Source organism: Kogia breviceps, chromosome 1 (genome assembly GCF_026419965.1).
Source record: "Kogia breviceps isolate mKogBre1 chromosome 1, mKogBre1 haplotype 1, whole genome shotgun sequence".
NCBI lineage: Eukaryota > Metazoa > Chordata > Mammalia > Artiodactyla > Physeteridae > Kogia > Kogia breviceps.
Genome location: NC_081310.1, coordinates 136272405 through 136290808, shown reverse-complemented (window position 1 = coordinate 136290808; position 18404 = coordinate 136272405). Strand labels below are relative to the sequence as shown.

The 18404-nt window shown below is 36.1% G+C and overlaps 1 protein-coding gene across 1 annotated transcript in view; it reads left to right on the top strand.

The window, feature by feature from the left end:
- The window catches only part of MSH4 (mutS homolog 4), a 100259-nt gene that overhangs the window by 44598 nt on the left and 37257 nt on the right, over positions 1-18404 (top strand). The window contains exons 9-10 of the mRNA XM_059052704.2: positions 8731-8805; positions 17822-17886. Of these exons, the coding sequence (XP_058908687.2) occupies positions 8731-8805; positions 17822-17886 (140 nt within the window). The remainder of the gene's footprint in view (positions 1-8730; positions 8806-17821; positions 17887-18404) is intronic.

Genomic DNA, 18404 nt, shown 5'->3' with positions numbered 1-18404 from the left:
TCTGAGACTGTAAGCAAACCTGCCCTTTGCTCTAGAAGGAGACACTGTATCTTTCAAGGCTATTCACTATATAAACATCCTTGAAAAGTCTGTCCAGAACAAAAGCAGTCAGTGCCTTTGCTCATAAGATATGCAAAAATGCAAAAGGCCAGTAGAGAATTGTCTCCCAGTTCTCCACGAAGAAACTCTTTCTCTTCTTGGCTTTGAAGAAGCAAGCTGTAAAGAGACTGTATTAGTGTTCTACTGCTGCATAACAAATGACCTCAACTATAGCAGCTTAAAACTACACATATTTATTATCTCACAGTTTCTGTCAGTTAGGAGTCTATGCATATCTTAGCTTGGTTTTCTGCTTAGGGTCCTACAAACTGCGGTTAAGGTGTCATTCAGGGCTGGATACTCATCTGGAGTACTCATGTGGTATGAGCAACACTTAGTACCTTGCAACTGTAAGATTCATTGCAGTTTACTATTTCAAAGCCATTAAGGTAGGAAGAGATTGGAAGGAGAGACAGAGAAAGAAGATACAGGAAATCACTAGTGATATAAGAGGTTAAGAGAGTACCTGTGTAAATATAGTAAGACAACTCCTCCACAGCAGGATTTCTCAAACTTGGCACTATTGACAGTTGGGATGGATAATTCTTTTACTCTTCTGTGCATTCTGAAATGTTTAGCAGTATTCATAGCTTCTACCCACTAGATGCCAGTAGAATCTAATTGTTATACCCAATTGTTACAGCCAGAAATGTATTCAGGCATTACAACAGTGAACACCCATGTGATGACCACTCAGGTAAAGGAACAGATATTGCCAGTACTTCAGAACTCCTCTTCTGTTCCTTCCTGTTCATTATTCTCTACCTCCCTCCAAAAAGAAACCACTTTTTATTAATTACTTTTTTGTTTTTCTTTATAACTTAGTTTTACCTGTTCTTTTAAAAACTTTAAATATAAGGAATCATTCAGTGTGTATTTTTTATATCTGGCTTCTTCTATTCAACATTGTGTTTGTAAGATTTAGTCATGTTGTTGCATGTAGCTGTAGCTCATTTATTTCCATTGCTATATAATATTCCACTGTATGAGTATGCCATTATTCAGTTCACTGTTGCTGGACTTCTGAGTTGTTGGCAGGTTTTGGCAATTAGAAATAATACTGCTTAATCATTTTATACCTGCTTCTTAATAAAATTTTGGACATATTTTTATTGGGTACATAGGAATGGAACTTCTGAGTCTTGAGATGTATCTTCAACTTTAGTTGAACTTTTGGCAAACATGATGTTTGCCAAAATGTTTTCCAAAATGATTGTACTAATTTACAGTCCCATTAGGAGGGTATGAGAAGTCCCATTGCTCTTATCCAAAACCTGATATTGTCAGTTTAAAAATCTTAGCCATAGTAGTTGGTAGATAGTAGTATTTCACTGTGGTTTTAATTTGCATTTTCCTGTTAATGAGGTTGAACACCCTTTCATACGTATATTGACCATTTGACTATCTTCTTTTGTGAAGGTCTTGCCCATTTTTTAATTGAATTATCATCTTTTATGTTTTGTAGAGCTGTTTATATAAGCCCTTCGTTGCTTCTGTATTGCAGAAGCAATATATCCTACTTCGTAATTGACTTTTTTTGCTCAGTGTTGTGGAGTAGACATTGTTGGTGTGCCACCCACATCCCCTTGGCATTCACTTTCGTGTATGGAAGGCATCTCACTGCAAGCAAGCTGAAACTTTCTGCCTGATGACTTTCTCTGGCCACAGGAGAGACTAGAGAGTAATCAGGGAGTTGCTGACCCAGTGGTAGGTCTTGATGAATACTGAACTGAAGTTGGTGAATAAATGCCACATTTTCTTTACTTCTGGAAGTAGTTTCTGAAGCTTACTTTACACCATCTCTGAGAGGTCTCCAGCAGGATTGAGCCACAGTACCATACACTGGTAACCGGATCATCATTACATCCTATATTGATGTTCTTCCCTTGCCTTCTTACTTCCCCCCTCTCTTGCCTATACTTCCTGAAATTACTTTTCAGATAAATTATTTGGTTTCTAAAAATTGGTTTTTGGAGAACCTATCCTGCGTCAGTGGTGTCTTTTGATGAATAGAAATTCTTTTATGATTCATTATTTTGTATATATTATGAAACAATCACCGTGGTAAGTCTAGTTAACATCCATCCCCATGCATAGTTTTAAATTTTTTCTCGTGATGAGGACTTTAAGATCTACACTCTTAGTAACTTTCAAATATGCAGTACAGTGTCATTAACTATTAGTCACCATGCCATATATTACATCCCCACGACTTCTTTATTTTATAGCTGGAAGTTTGTACCTTTTGACCTTCTTCTCCCATTTTGCCTCTCCCCCACATCCTAACTCTGGCAACCACCAATCTGTTCCCTGTATTTATGAGTCTGGTTTTTTGTTTGTTTTTATATCCATGTATAAGTGAGATCATGTGGTATATTTCTCTGTCTGACTTATTAGAAGTCTTTAATTTAAATGTAGTCTAGTTTATTTTTGTCCTTTATAGTTAGTGTTTGTTGTATCCTGCTTAAGAAGTCTACATACTACAGTGTGTTGATTGTACCCGTGGGATTTTAATTTACAGATATCACTGAGTGATGACATGGAGAGGCTAATGCCATTTAAAGGCTATATGTATATATATATATTTTTTTAATCTAAATTTATTTATTTTTGGCTGCATTGCATCTTTGTTGCTGTGCGCGGGCTTTCTCTAGTTGCGGTGAGCAGGGGCTACTCTTTGTTTTGGTGTGTGGGCTTCTCATTGCGATGGCTTCTCCTGTTGTGGAGCACAGGCTCAGTAGTTGTGGCACATGGACTTAGTTGCTCCGCGGCATGTGAAATCTTCCCAGATCAGGGCTCAAACCCATGTCCTCTGTGTTGGCAGGCAGATTCTTAACCACTGCACCACCAGGGAAGTCCAAAGGATATTCTTATTACTTACAATTCCTGAGAGAAAGAAGTACATCATGCAGAATCACATGGGGAGGTACCAGGATTACTCAGGAGGTGGAGGACTGGGGGAAAAATATTGCAAAACCCTAAATTACTGTAGTAGTAGGAACTTGTTAGGTGAAAAGTCCCCTATTTGGTAAGAAGCAAAACACAGATGGTGGGATTTGTGGTTGGAGTATTTGCAATGTGATTTTTGTGTACCCACAAAAACCAGACCATGGGGGAGATGTAAACAACTTGGCCATTAGTTTGAACCTGTGCTTAATCTGTGCCAAATCATCAATTATGAAACTTTAAAAAGTTTGGTTAGAATATCCAAGGTAATGAAGATATTCTTCTTTGTTATATTCCAGATGCTTTATTGTTTTATGTTTAGATTTACAGTCCACCTGGAATTGATATTGGTATGTGATGTGAAGAAGGGGCCATATTTAATTTTTTCTTGTACAGATTCATAATCGTATTGGTACCATTTATGGAGAAGACTTTCCTTTGCCTACTGCTCTACAGTCAACCTTTGTCATAAATCAAGTGCCCTTATATGATTTTCTTTCTACACTGTATTCTATACCATTGGTCTCCCTGTCTGCCCTTGTGCTAATACACAGTTTCTTAATTACTCTATTATAAGTTGATATTCATTAGAGTTAGTCTTTCCATGCTGTTCTTCTTCAAGAGTATCTTGGCTATTTTTGGAAGATGTTCTCCTTTGGTAATAGTGATGATAATTGTCTTATGTTTGGTGAATTTTATTTATTTTTAATCTTCCAGTTAGTTTCAGAGATTCATTATAAGAGAGCATGAGATAACTTGTTTTGGGGCTAACAACATTCATTTGAGTATTTCTTCTAAATTGATCCATATAGTCTTGGAAAAGTCCAGGTATTGTACAATGGGGATATAGGTTAGGAGGCTTCAAAGAGAAATCGCTCATAGCAATACAAGCTTACCTCAGGAAACAAGAAAAATCTCAAATAACCTAACGTTACACCTAAAGCAACTCGAGAAAGAAGAACAAACAAAACCCAAAGTTAATGGAAGGAAAGAAATCATAAAGATCAGAGCAGAAATAAATGAAATAGAGACTAACAGTAGAAAAGATCAACAAAACTAAAAGCTGGTTCTCTGAAAAGATAAACAAAATTGATAAATCTTTAGCCAGACTCATCAAGAAAAAAAAGGGAGAGGGCTCAAATCAATAAAATTAGAAATGAAAAAGAAGTTACAACTGACACCACAGAAACACAAAGGGCCATAAGAGATTACTACAAGCAACTATATGTCAATAAAATGGACAGCCTAGAAGAAATGGACAAATTCTTAGAAAGATACAATCTCTCAAGACTGTACCAGCAAGAAATAGAAAACATGAACAGACCAGTTACAAGTACTGAAATTGAATCTGAGATTAAAAAACTCCATCAAACAAAAGTCCAGGACCAGATGGCTTCACAAGGGAATTCTATCAAACATTTAGAGAAGAGTTAACACCTGTCCTTCTGAAACTATTCCAAAAAATTTCAGAGGAAGGAGCACTTCCAAACTCATTCTATAAAGCCACCATCACCCTGATACCAAACCAGACAACAATACCATAAAGAAAGATAATTACAGGCCAGTCTCACTGATGAACATAGATGCAAAAATCCTCAACAAAATTCTAGCAAACCGAATCCAACAATACATTAAAAGGATCATACACCACATTAAAGTGGGATTTATCCCAGGGATGCAAGGATTTTTCAATATCCACAAATCATTCAGTATGAGATACCACATTAACAAAATGAAGAATAAAAACCATGTGATCATCTCAATAGATGCAGAAAATGCTTTTGATAAAATTCAACATCCATTTATGATAAAAAAATCTCCAGAAAGTGGGCATAGAGAGAACCTATCTCAACATATTATAAAGGCCATATATGACAAATCCACAGCTAACATCATACTCATTGGTGAAAAGCTGAAAGCATTTCCTCTAAGATCAGGAACAAGACAAGGATGTCAACTCTCGCCACTTCTGTTCAACATCATTTTGGAAGTCCTAGCCATGGCAATCAGAGAAGAAAAAGAAATAAAAGGAATCCAAATTGGAAAAGAAGAAGTAAAACTGTCACTGTTTGCAGGTGACATGATAGCAGACATAGAAAATCCTGAAGATACTAGAGCTCATCAATGACTTTGTTAAAGTTGTAGGATACAAAAGTAATACACAGAAATCTGTTGCATTTCTATACACTAACTGTGAAAGTTCAGAAAGAGAAATTAAGGAAACAGTCCCATTTACCATCACATCAACAAGGATAAAATACCAGGAATAAATCTTTCTAAGGAGGCAACAGACCTGTACTCCAAAAACTATGAGACACTGATGAAAGAAACTGAAGATGACACAAACAGATGGAAAGATACCCATGTTCTTGGATTGGAAAAATCAATATTGTTAAAATGACTATACTACCCAAGGCAATCTACAGATTCAGTGCAATCCTTATCATATTACCAATGGCATTTTTCACAGAACTAGAACAAAATTTTTAAAATTTGGTATGGAAACACAAAAGACCCTGAATAGCCAAGGCAATCTTGAGAAAGAAAAGTGGAGCTGGAGTAATCAGGTTCCCTGATTTCAGACTGTACTACAAAGCTACAGTAATCAAAACAGTGTGGTACTGGTACAAAAATAGAGATATATAGATCAATGGAACAGGATAGAAAGCCCAGAGATAAACCCACACACTTATGGTCAATTAATCTATGACAGAGGAGGCAGGAATATGTAATGCACAAAAGACAGTCTCTTCAATAAGTGGTGCTAGGAAAACTGGACCACATACATGTAAAAGAATGAAATGAGAACATTCTCTAACACCATACAGAAAAATAAACTCAAAATGGATTAAAGACCTAAATGTAAGACCAGGTACTGTAAAACTCTTAGAGGAAAACATAGGCAGAACACACTTTGACATAAATCACAGTAGTATCTTTGTGGATCCATCTCCTAGAGTAATGGAAGTAAAACCAAAAATAAATAAATGAGACCTAATTAAATTTAAAAGTTTTTATGCAGTAAAGGGAACCATAAAGAAAAGAGACAATTTACAGAATGGGAGAAAAATATTTGCAAATGATGCAACTGACAAGGGATTAATCTCCAAAATATACAAACAGCTCATATAGCTCAATATCAAAAAACAAACAGCCCAATCAAAAAATGGGCAGAATGAGGGGCTTCACTGGTGGCCCAGTGGTTGAGAGTCCGCCTGCTAGTGCAGGGGATATGGGCTCATGCCCCAGTCCATGAAGATCCCACATGCCGTGGAGTGGCTAGGCCCGTGAAACATGGCCACTGAGCCTGCGCATCCGGAGCCTGTGCTCCGCAACAGGAGAGGCCACAACAGTGAGAGGCCCGCATACTGCAAAAAAAAAAAAAAAAAAGGCAGAATGGGACTTCCCTGGTGGTCCAGTGGTTAAGAATTCACCTTGCAATGCAGGGGATGCCACTTTGATCCCTGGTCAGGGAACTAAGATCCCACATGCTGCAGGGCAACTAAGCTTGCATGCCACAGCTAGAGAGCCCGTGTGCCGCAACTACATAGTCCATGCTCTCTGGAGCCCATGCACCACAACTACAGGGCCCACGTGCTCTGGAGCCCACATGCCACAACTAGAGAGAAGCCTGTGCACTGCGACGAAGAACCTGCATGCTGCAATGAAATATCCTGCATGCCGCAACTAACACCCAACACACACTAAATAAATAATATATTTTTAAAAAATGGACCAAAGATCTAAAAAGACATTTTCTCAAAGAAGACAAACAGATGGGCAAAAAGCACATGAACATTGCTAATTACTAGAGAAATGGAAATCCAAACTTCAATGAGATATCACCTCACACCAGTCAGAATGGCCATGATTAAAAAGTAGACAAATAATGAATGCTGGAGAAGGTGTGGAGGAAAGGGAACCCTTCTACACAGTTGGTGGGAATGTAAATTGGTACAGCCACTATGGAGAACAGTATGGTGGTTCCTTAAAAAACTAAAAATACAGCTACCATATGATCCTGCAATCCCACTACTAGGCATATATCTGGAGAAAAACAATTCAAAAAGATACGTGCACCAAGGTACTTCCCTGGTGGCACAGTGGTTAAGAATCCACCTGCCAGTGCAGAGGACGTGGGTTCGAGCCCTGGTCCAGGAAGATCCCACATGCCACAGAGCAACTAAGCCCATGCGCCACGACTACTGAGCCTGCGCTCTAGAGCCTGCAAGCCACAACTACTGAAGCCTGTGCACCTAGAGCCTGTGCTCCACAAGATTAGCCACCGTAATGAGAAGCCCACGCACCCCAACAGAGTTACCCCTACTCGCTGCAGCTAGAGAGAGCCCGCGTGCCGCAACGAAGACCCAATGCAGCCAAAAATAAATAAATAAATTTATTAAAGAAAAAAAAAAAAACAGTAGCCAAGACATGGAAGCAACCTAAGTGTCCACTGACAGATGAATGGATAAAGAAGATGTCATGTATACACACACAGACACACAATGGAATATTAGCCATAAAAAAAGAATGAAATTACACCATTTGCAACAACATGGATGGACCTAGAGATTATCAAGATAAGTGAAGTAAGCGAGACAGAGAAAGAAAAATACCGTATGATATCGCTTATATGGAATCCAAAGAATGACACATTGAACTTATTTACAAAACAGAAATGGACCCACAAACGTAGAAAACAAACTTGTGGTTACTAAGTGGGAGAGGGGGAGGGATAAATTAGGAGTTTGGGATTAAAATATCCACATTACTATATATAAAATAGAAAACCAGCAAGGACCTACTATAATAGCACACGGAACTATACTCAATATCTTGTAATAACCTATAATGGAAGAAAATGTAAAAAAAGAATATGTATTACATATTATTTAATCTTTAAATATTCTTGATATATTTATATATATGTAAAACTGAATCACTTTGCTGTACACTTGAAACTAATACAACATTGTAAATCAACTATATTTCAATAAAAATAACAAAACAGCTCTATATCAAGCACATTATGTCATAATTGTAATATCCTAAAACTCCTTGTCAGTATTGGTAAATTAGTCCATTCACAAACATTCTTCATTTCCCCAGGTTCAGTACCAGTGTTTGGCTTTGGAGATGGTACGATTTGATTTTTTAAAAATTTATTTATAAAATTTAGAATGTTGATGTTGCTTTATTTTGAAAAAATATGATTAGTTTGGACCACTGGAATTATGAAAATTGTTTTACTTGCATAAACAGGAACCGATGAGGGAAATTCATGTTCTGTAACTATCTGGGAGGTTTGGATTCAGTTTTTCAAGTATCATCCATTTATCAGTGTCTTTTCTGCCTTTTAAAATTAATCTTAGTCTCTTAGTGCTGGTCATTATTGAATTTTATCTCCTGTTGCTACTGTAGGTTAAGCTGGACACAAAGGATTTTATATAGAAATGAAAGTTGGATACAGTGAGGTGAACTCTTCTCACTGTCAGACTTACAGGAGACTACTGCATTAGGCTTATCATGATGGTTCAGTAATTTGTAACCATTGTTTAGGCTGTTATCCTGCCTAGGTTGATAAATAAAAATGTATGGGAAATGTAAATGTAGAATGTTCAAGAGGAAAATCCATTAATGTGTTAAATACTTATGGTGTCCATATTTGGATTTTTATCTTAATAGGTTAATGCAGCTGAATCAAAGATAACAAATTTAATATACCTAAAACATACCTTGGAACTCGTGGATCCTTTAAAGGTAATTTTTATGTGTATATGTTGTTTAAAACATGTCTAGCATCAGTTTTTTAAAACTTTTTGTTCTGAAAATATTTCAAACAGTAAGTTGCAAGAATAGTATAATGAATTCCCATATTCTCTCTCTTTCCACACACAGCACACACACATATTATTGTCCTTATTATTACCTTACCGAACCATTTGAGAATAAGTTATAGTACCTAAATACTAAAGTGCATATCTCCTAAGAACAAAGATGTTCTCTTGCATAACCACAATATGATTTAAAAATTCAGGATATTTAACATTGGTAAAATACTATTAAGTTGACCCTTGAACAACATGGGGGTCAGGGACACCAACCCTGCATGCAGTGGAAATTCTGCATATAACTTATTGTTGACCCTTTGAATATTCACTTCCTCCACATACACAGTTCCTCTGTATCTGTAGTTCCATATCTGCAGATTCAACTAACTGCAGATCATGTAGTACTGTGGTATTTATTGTACTATTGAAAAAAATCCACCCATAACTGGACCCTCACAGTTCAAACCCGTGTTGTTCAAGGATCAACTGTATATTATATATAGCCTATATTCACATTTTTCCAGTTGTCCTAAAACTGTTCTTTATGGTATTTTTTTTTTCCTGGTACATGATCCAGTCAAGGACCATGCATTGTATTTAATGTCATGTTTCTTTACACTTTTTTAAAGTGAAAAGTTTCTCAGCCTTTCTTTGCCTTTTGTGATATTGACATCTTGAAGAGTAAGGGTCAGTTTTTAAAAAAAATATATTTATTGGAATATAATTGCTTTCCAGTGTTGTGTTAGCTTCTGTTGTGCAACAAAGTGAATCAGCTATAAGTATACATACATCCCCATATCCCCTCCCTCTTGTGCCTCCCTTCCACCCTCCCTATCTCATCCCTCTAGGTGGTCACAAAGCATCGAGCTGATCTCCCTTTGCTATGCAGCAGCTTCCCACTAGCCATCCATTATACATTTGGTAGTGTATATATGTCAGTGCTAATCTCTCACTTCGTCCCACCTTCCCCTTCCCCCTTTCTGTCCTCAAGTCCATTCTCTACATCTGCACCTTTATTCCTACCCTGCCCCTAGTTTCATCAGTACCGTTTATTTAGATCCCATATATGTGTGTTAGCATACAATATTTCTTTTTTTCTTACTTACTTCACTCTGTATGACATTCTAGGTCCATCCACCTCAGTACACATAACTCAATTTCACTCCTTTTTATGGCTGAGTAATATTCCATTGTATATATGTGCCATATCTTCTTTATCCATTCATGTGTTGATGGACATTTAGCTTGCTTCCATGTCCTGGCAATTGTAAACAATGCTGCAGTGAACATTGTGGTACATGTATCTTTTTAAATTATGGTTTTCTCAGGGTATATACCCAGTAGTGGGATTGCTGGGTCATATGGTAATTCTATTTTTAGTTTTCTAGGGAACCTCCATATTGTCCTCCATAGTGGCTGTATCAATTTACATTCCTACCAACAGTGAGGAGGAAACCTTTTCTCCACACCCTCTCCAGCATTTATTGTTTGTACATTTTTTGATGATGACCATTGTGACCAGTGTGAGGAGATACCTCATTGTGGTTGTTTGGACTTCTGTAATGATTAGTGATGTTGAGCATCTTTTCATGTGTTTCTTGGCAATCTGTATGTCTTCTTTGGAGAAATGTCTATTTTGTCTTCTACTCATTTTTGGATTGGGTTGTTTGTTTTTTTGATATTGAGCTACAGAGCTGCTTGTATATTTTGGAGATTAATCCTTTGTCAGTTGCTTCGTTTGCAAATATTTTCTCCCATTCTGAGGGTTGTCTTTTCATCTTGTTTATGGTTTACTTTGCTGTGCAAAAGCTTGAAGTTTAATTAGGTCCCATTTGTTTACTTTTGATTTTATTTCCATTACTACAGGAGGTGGGTCAAAAAAGATCTTGCTGTGATTTATGTCTTAGAGTGTTCTGCCTATGTTCTTTTTTCCTCTAAGAGTTTTACAGTGTCTGGCCTTACATTTAGGTCTTTAATCCATTTTGAGCTTATTTTTGTGTATGATGTTCTGGAGTGCTCTAATTTCATTCTTTTACATGTAGCTGTCCACTTTTCCTAGCTCCACTTATTGAACAGGCTGTCTTTTCTACATTGTGTATTCTTGCCTCCTTTGTCAAAGATAAGGTGACTATATGTGCATGGGTTTATCTCTGGGCTTTCTTTCCGTTTCCATTGCTCTATATTTCTGTTTTGTGCTAGTACCATACTGTCTTGATTACTATAGCTTTATAGTATATCTGAAGTCAGGGAGCCTGATTCCTCCAGTTCCATTTTTCTTTCTCAAGATTGCTTTGAATATTCGAGGTATTTTGTGTTTCCATACAAATTGTCAGATTTTTTGTTCTAGTTCTGTGAAAAATGCCATTGGTAATTTGACAGGGATTGCACTGAATCTGTAGATGCTTTGGGTAGTATAGTCACTTTCACAATATTAATTCTTCCAATCCAAGAACATGGTATATCTTTCCATCTGTTTGTATTATCTTTGATTTCTTTCACCTTGTCTTATAGTTTTCTGCATACAAGTCTTTGGCCTCCTTAGGTAAGTTTATTCCTCAGTATTTTATGTTTTTGTTGCAGTGGTAAATGGGGGTGTTTCCTTGATTTCTCTTTCTGATTTTTTGTTGTTAGTGTATAGGAATGCAAGAGATTTCTGTGCATTATTTTTGTATTCTGCTATTTTACCAAATTCATTGATTAGCTCTAGTAGTTTTCTGGTGGCATCTTTAGGATTTTCTATGTATAGCATCATGTCTTCTGTAAACAGTGACAGTTTTACTTCTTCTTATCCTACTTGGATTCATTTCATTTTTTTTCTTCTCTGACTGCCATAACTAAAACTTCCAAAACTATGTTGAATAATAGTGGTGAGAGTGGGCAACCTTGTTTTGTTCCTGATCTTAGAGGAAATGCTTTCAGTTTTTCACCATTGAGAATGATGTTGGCTATAGGTTTGTCATATATGGCTTTTATTATGTTGAGTTAGCTTCCCTCTATGCCCACTTCCTGGAGAGTTTTTGCTATAAATCGGTACTGAATGTTGTCAAAAGCTTTTCCTGCATCTATTGAGATTATCATAGTTTATATACTTCAGTTTCTTAATATGGGTATCACATTGATTGATTTGCATATATTGAAGAATCCTGCATTCCTGGGATAAACCCCACTTGATCATGGTGTATGATCCTTTAATGTGCTGTTGGATTCTGTTTGCTGGTATTTGGTTGAGGATTTTTGTATCTATGTTCCTCAGTGATATTGGCCTGTAGTTTTCTCTCTTTGTGACATCTTTTTTTGGTTTTCATATCAGGGTGATGGTGGCCTCGTAGAATGAGTTTGGGAGTGTTCCTCCCTCTGCTATATTTTGGGAGAGTTTGAGAAGGATAGGTGTTAGCTCTTCTCTAAATGTTTGATAGAATTCACCTTTGAAGCCATCTGGCCCTGGACTTCTGCTTGTTGGAATATTGTTAATCACAGTTTCAGTTTCAGTGCTTGTGATTAGTCTGTTCATGTTTTCTATTTCTTCCTGGTTTAGTCTTGAAGAAGTATAACCATACTTCTGTAAGAATTTGTCCATTTCTTCCAGGTTGTCCGTTTTATTGGCATATAGTTGCTTGTAGTAGTCTCTCATGATCCTTTGTATTTCTGCAGTGTCAGTAGTTTCTTGTCCTTTTTCATTTCTAATTCTGTTGATTTGAGTCTTCTCCCTTTTTTTTCTGATGAGTCTGGCTAATGGCTTATCAATTTTGTTTATCTTCTCAAAGAACCAGCTTTTACTCTTATTGATCTTTGCTATTGTTTCCTTCATTTCTTTTTATTTATATCTTATCTGGTCTTTATGATTTCTTTCCTTCTGCTAATTTTGAGTGTTTTTGTTCTTTCTCTGATTGCTTTAGGTGCAAGGTTAGGTTGTTTGTTTGAGATTTTTCTTGTTTCTTCAGGTAGGATTGTGTTGCTATAAACTTCCCTCTTAAAACAGCTTTTGCTGCATCCCATAGGTTTTGGGTCATTGTGTTTTCATTGTCATTTGTTTCCAGGTATTTTTTTATTTCCTCTTTTATTTCTTCAGTGATCTCTTGGTTGTTTAGTAGCATATTGCTTAGCCTCCATGTGTTTGTATTTTTTACAGATTGTTTTCCTGTAATTGATATCTAGTCTCATAGCATTGTGGTTGGAAAAGATACTTGATACAATTTCAATTTTCTTAAATTTACCAAGGCTTGATTTGTGACCCAAGATATGGTCTATCCTGGAGAATGTTCCATGAGCACTTTAGAAGAAAGTGTATTCTATTGTTTTTGGATGAAATGTCCTATAAATATCAATTAAGTCCATCTTGTTTAATGTGTCATTTAAAGCTTTTGTTTCCTTATTTATTTTCTGTTTGGATGATATGTCAACTGCTATAAGTGGGCTGTTAAAGTTACCTACTAGTATTGTGTTACTGTTCATTTCCCCTTTTATGGCTGTTAGCATTTGCCTTATGTATCGAGGTGCTCCTAGGTTGGGTGCATAGATATTTACAATTGTTATATCTTCTTCTTGGATTGATCCCTTGATCATTATGTAGTGTCCTTCCTTGTCTCTTGTAATAGTCTTTATTTTAAAGTTTATCTTGTCTGATATGAGTATTGCTACTCCAGCTTTCTTTTGATTTCCATTTGCATGGAATATCTTTTTCCATCCCATTACTTTCAGTCTGTATGTGTCCCTTGTTCTGAAGTGGTCTCTTGTAGACAGCATATATATGGGTCTCATTTTTGTATCCATTTAGCCAGTCTGGGTCCTTTGGTTGGGGCATTTAATCCATTTACATTTAAGGTAATTATCAATATGTATGTTCCTATTACCATTTTCTTAATTGTTTTGTGTTTGTTATTGTAGGTCTTTCCTTCTCTTGTGTTTCCTACCTAGAGAAGTTCCTTTAGCATTTGTTGTAAAGCTGGTTTGGTGGTGCTGAATTCTCTTAACTTGCTTGTCTGTAAAGCTTTTGATTTCTCCGTCAAATGTGAATGTGATCCTTGCTGGGTAGAGTGATCTTGGTTGTAGGTTTTTCCCTTTCATCACTTTAAATATATCTTCCCACTCCCTTCTGGCCTGTAGAGTTTTTGCTGAAATATCAGCTGTTAATCTTATGGGGATTCCCTTGTATGTTTTTTGTTGCTTTTCCCTTGTTGCTTTTAATATTTTTTGTTTGTGTTTAATTTTTGTTAGCTCAATTAATATGTGTCTCAACATGTTTCTCCTTGGGTTTATCCTCTATGGGACTCTCTGTGCTTCCTGGACTTGGGTGGCTATTTCCTTCCCATGTTGGGGAACTTTTCAACTATAATCTCTTCAAATATTTTCAGCCCCATTTTTTTTTCTTTTTCTCTGGGACACCTATAATTTGAATGTTTGTGTGCTTAATGTTGTCCCAGAGGTCTCGGAGACTGTCCTCCATTCTTTTCATTCTTTTTTCCTTACTCTGCTCTGCGACGTTTATTTCCACCATTTTATCTTCCAGCTCTCTAATCCTTTCTTCTCCCTCAGTTATTCTGTTATCGATTCCTTCTAGGGTGTTTTTTATTTCAGTTATTGTGTTGTTCATTAACGTTTGTTTGCTCTTTAGTTCTTCTAGGTCCTTGTTAAACATTTCTTGTATTTTCTGTGTTCTATTTCCAAGATTTTGGATCATGTTTACTATCATTACTCTGAATTCTTTTTCAGTTAGTTTGCCTATTTCCTCTTCATTTATTTGGTCTTGTGCATTTTTATCTTACTCCTTTGTCTGTAAGTTATTTCTCAGTTTTCTTATTTTGTCTAATATACAGTATTTGAGGTCTCTTTTCCCTAGGCTGCAGGGTCACAGTTCCTCCTACTTCTGTACTCTGCCCCCAGTGGTGGTGTTGGTCCAGTGTCATGTAGACTTCCTGATGGGAGAGACTGGTGCTTACATTCTGGTGGGTGGAGCTGAGTCTTTTCCCTCTGATGAGCAGGGCCGTGTCAGGTGATTTGTTTTGGGGTGTCTATTAGCTTAGTATGACTTTTGGTAGTCTGTGTGCTGATGGGTGGGTTTGTGTTCCTGTCTTGTTTGTTGTATGGTATAACGTGTCCAGTTCTGGGAGCTGCTGGCAGTTGGGTGGACCTGGGTCTTGGATTCAGATAGAGTCCTCACTGAGAGCTCTTGGCAGTTAATCTTCCCTGGGACCAGGAATTCTCTGGTGGTCCAGCATCCTGGACTCGGTGCTGCCACTCCAGAGGCTCAGGCCCATCTTTTGGTTGAGGAACCAGGACCCCGCAAGTCGCTTGTCCTGGCAATAAAGGGGATTTTTAAAAAAAGACTAACAAAACCAGACAAATGGTAAAAAGTAAAATCAAAAATGGAAACAGAAACAAGGAAACATGCCGCACACACAGAAAAGAAACAAAAACAGAACCAAATAAATCAAATAGCAAGAGAACAACCAGACAAACAGAAGAACCCAAGAATGAAATCAAACAATTAAGAGGAAAGCTGACAAAAACCCAAAACCAAAAAACAAAACCAAAGCAGAATTCTAACTGAAGAATGAAGCAAAGAAACAAAACAAACCGACAAAAATGATGTTTAAAAAAGAAAAAGAGAAAGGGGAAAAAAGAACAGAAAAGCAATGTAGAAATAGAAATATATTTTTAAAAATAGAAAATATATTAAAGAAAAAAAAAGAAGGCAAACAAAACCCTGGAGAAATTGTAAAAACGAAATCAAGCAAACAAAAACAGAAACAGGGAAACACACACACACGTGCAAGAAACAAAACAGAGCCAAATAAAACAAAAATCAAGAGAACAACCAGAGAAATACAGGAACTCAAAAATGAAATCAAACAATTAGGATTAAAACTAACATAAACACATAACCTAAAAACCAAAACAGTGTGCCAAATGAAGAATAAAGCAAGGAAATAGAACAAACTGATGAAAATGATTTTAAAATAATAAAATAAAATAAAAAGGGAAAAAACACAGGCAACAGAAAAGCAAAGTAGAAATGGAAATATTTAAAAAATAAAAAGAAGAAAAATATATTAAAGAAAAAGAGGAAGAAAAAAATAAGGGAAAAGAACCCAGAACAACATAAAAGCAAAGTAAAAATAGAAATGTATAAAAAAATAAAAATATTTTATAAATCATGGAGATCCCAGAAGACTGAATTTAAAAAAAACAAACCTAAAACAACAACAAACAAACAAAAAGAACGAAAACAAAGCTAGAACCAACAACAGAATGAATCAAAATGTAATAAAATTAGTAGTAATAATTATGTTTCCCTGGAGTCTCAGCTGTTAGTGTCCTTACATGCCGTGAGCCACCGCTCACCTCTGCCTCCCCAAGAGGCCCTCCTCTGCCTGTGGGCTGGTCTCTGGACCTGCTGTGTGCCCTGTGGGGACCACTCAGACTCTGATCTGGTCCAGTTCCTGCGTGTGCTTGCCCCCAACGTCCACAGCTACCAGAGCTAGACCGTTTTCATTTGTGGGAACACTCATTGTGTACTCAGATGTTCCACAAAAACAGGGTCTTCCTAGCTGATCATGGAGATTTGATCTGCAGCTTGTACAACTGATGGAAAGATTTTCAATCTTCCTTTGTCACCCCGTCTCTGGGGTTCAGCTTTGGCTTTATCCCCACCTCTGCATGTGGTCCACCCACAGGAGTCTGGTCCTGAGGCTGCCTTGGAGCTCTTGGTCTGCCCCTGTGAGGACCAGGTGCAGAGGTGGTATGACTGCTTGGATCACGAGAGCCCTGGCGGTGCCAAATGTGCAGGGAAACCAACAGCCACAGGCACTGGGTCAGTTGTTTAAAAAGATATTCCTCACTTTGCGTGATTGTTTCCTCATGATTAAATTCTGCTTACACATATTTGCCAATAATACTCTATGAGCAATGTTGTATCTTTCTTAGTGTATTACATCAGGAGGCACACGGTGTCATTTTTCTTTCCCTTCTTGGTGATAATAACATTGATTAATTACATCACTATAAAGTTATAAGTAATCTGTGGAGAGATACTGTGAGACTGTGTAAATATACTGTTTCTTGTCAAACTTTCACCCATTGATTTTGTTATTTATTAATGACTCTTACCTGAAGTAATTCCGATGGTTACAGAATGGTGATTTTTTTTCATCTCTTTTTAAATAGATGGGGGAGAAAAGGAGCATGTAATGATATAAATTTTTTGATTTGAAAAAGGGACAGGAAATATAATACTTAGAGTATTTATCTTTGGAAAGGTGGTAGAATAATGAGTGATTTAAATGTTTTTCTTTATGCTCTTATGCATTTCTAGTTTTTATTGGTATGTAAGTATTATTTTTCTATTAATCAAAAAAGTTACTGCTATTGCCTCATAACAAAACTAAAATAGGAGGTAAAAGTCAGGTTACCTATGTTTTCTCTCTTTTCTGTTTATTCAACTAGTGATCACTCATATTTTCCATTAAGCAAAATAAATCCCTACTTTTGCCATATAAGAATGGAGAAGTTGTTCTATTTACAAATATACAAAACACTTTTTTAGTTAATACATTTAACCCAAATTTTGGAGTTATATGTAGAGTACTCTACATTGAATGTACAATGATAACTGTTCAACTGCATTAATAAATAGTTAATTAAACTAGTTTAACTACATTAATAAGTAGATTAATGTTAATGTTGGTTGGGTGGCAAGAAAAATAAAAGTCATAATAGTAAAGCAGTGGATGCCACTGTTTAGCCATGTGCTCTTTATCTGAAAAATGGGCCAGATACAATCTGTCTTCACCTACATACCTAAAATTTCTTTTATGAGCATATAAATGAGAAGATGAAGCAAGAAAATACTTGGTAAAATGTAAAGTACTAAACAAGTCTAGAATACTTTGTTTGAATAATGTCATAATTTATTATCCTTAACTATCTTTTTCTTTATTCTTTAATAGATTACTCTGAAGAACTGTAACACACCTTTATTAAGAGCTTACTATGGTTCCTTGGAAGATAAGAGGTCTTTGTCATTCAACTGTTAATAAAACAGCAGATTATTTCTTTCTTCCTGATCATAACTGATCTTAAGAACTCTAACTGTATTCTATAGAACAATTACTTGAGCTTTGGTTAACAGAAATTTTAAACTGTTCATTAAAAATTTATTTATATATTACATTTTATAAATACCAATAAATAGGGTAACAGCACATTGAGGGTTTGTGTTAATGGACAATTAGAATAGCATTAAAAATTGAAATCATACAAAATTTTAATATTTCTTTTTTTTAACTATTCTGCATGGAAAGACTTGCAAATATAAAAATATATTATTCTTTTGTGTTAAATCATGAAGAACTTAATGTAACCAAAAAATAGTCTATATGAATACTGAATAAGATCTAATTGTAGTTTAATTTTAGTATTGCTTTTAGCAGTGGCACCTTGGTTCTTGAACAAAAAGACTTGTGATACTTAAAAACTTATTTTATTGATTCAAGATTCACACCTTATGTGAGGTCACAAAATGAGGTTAAT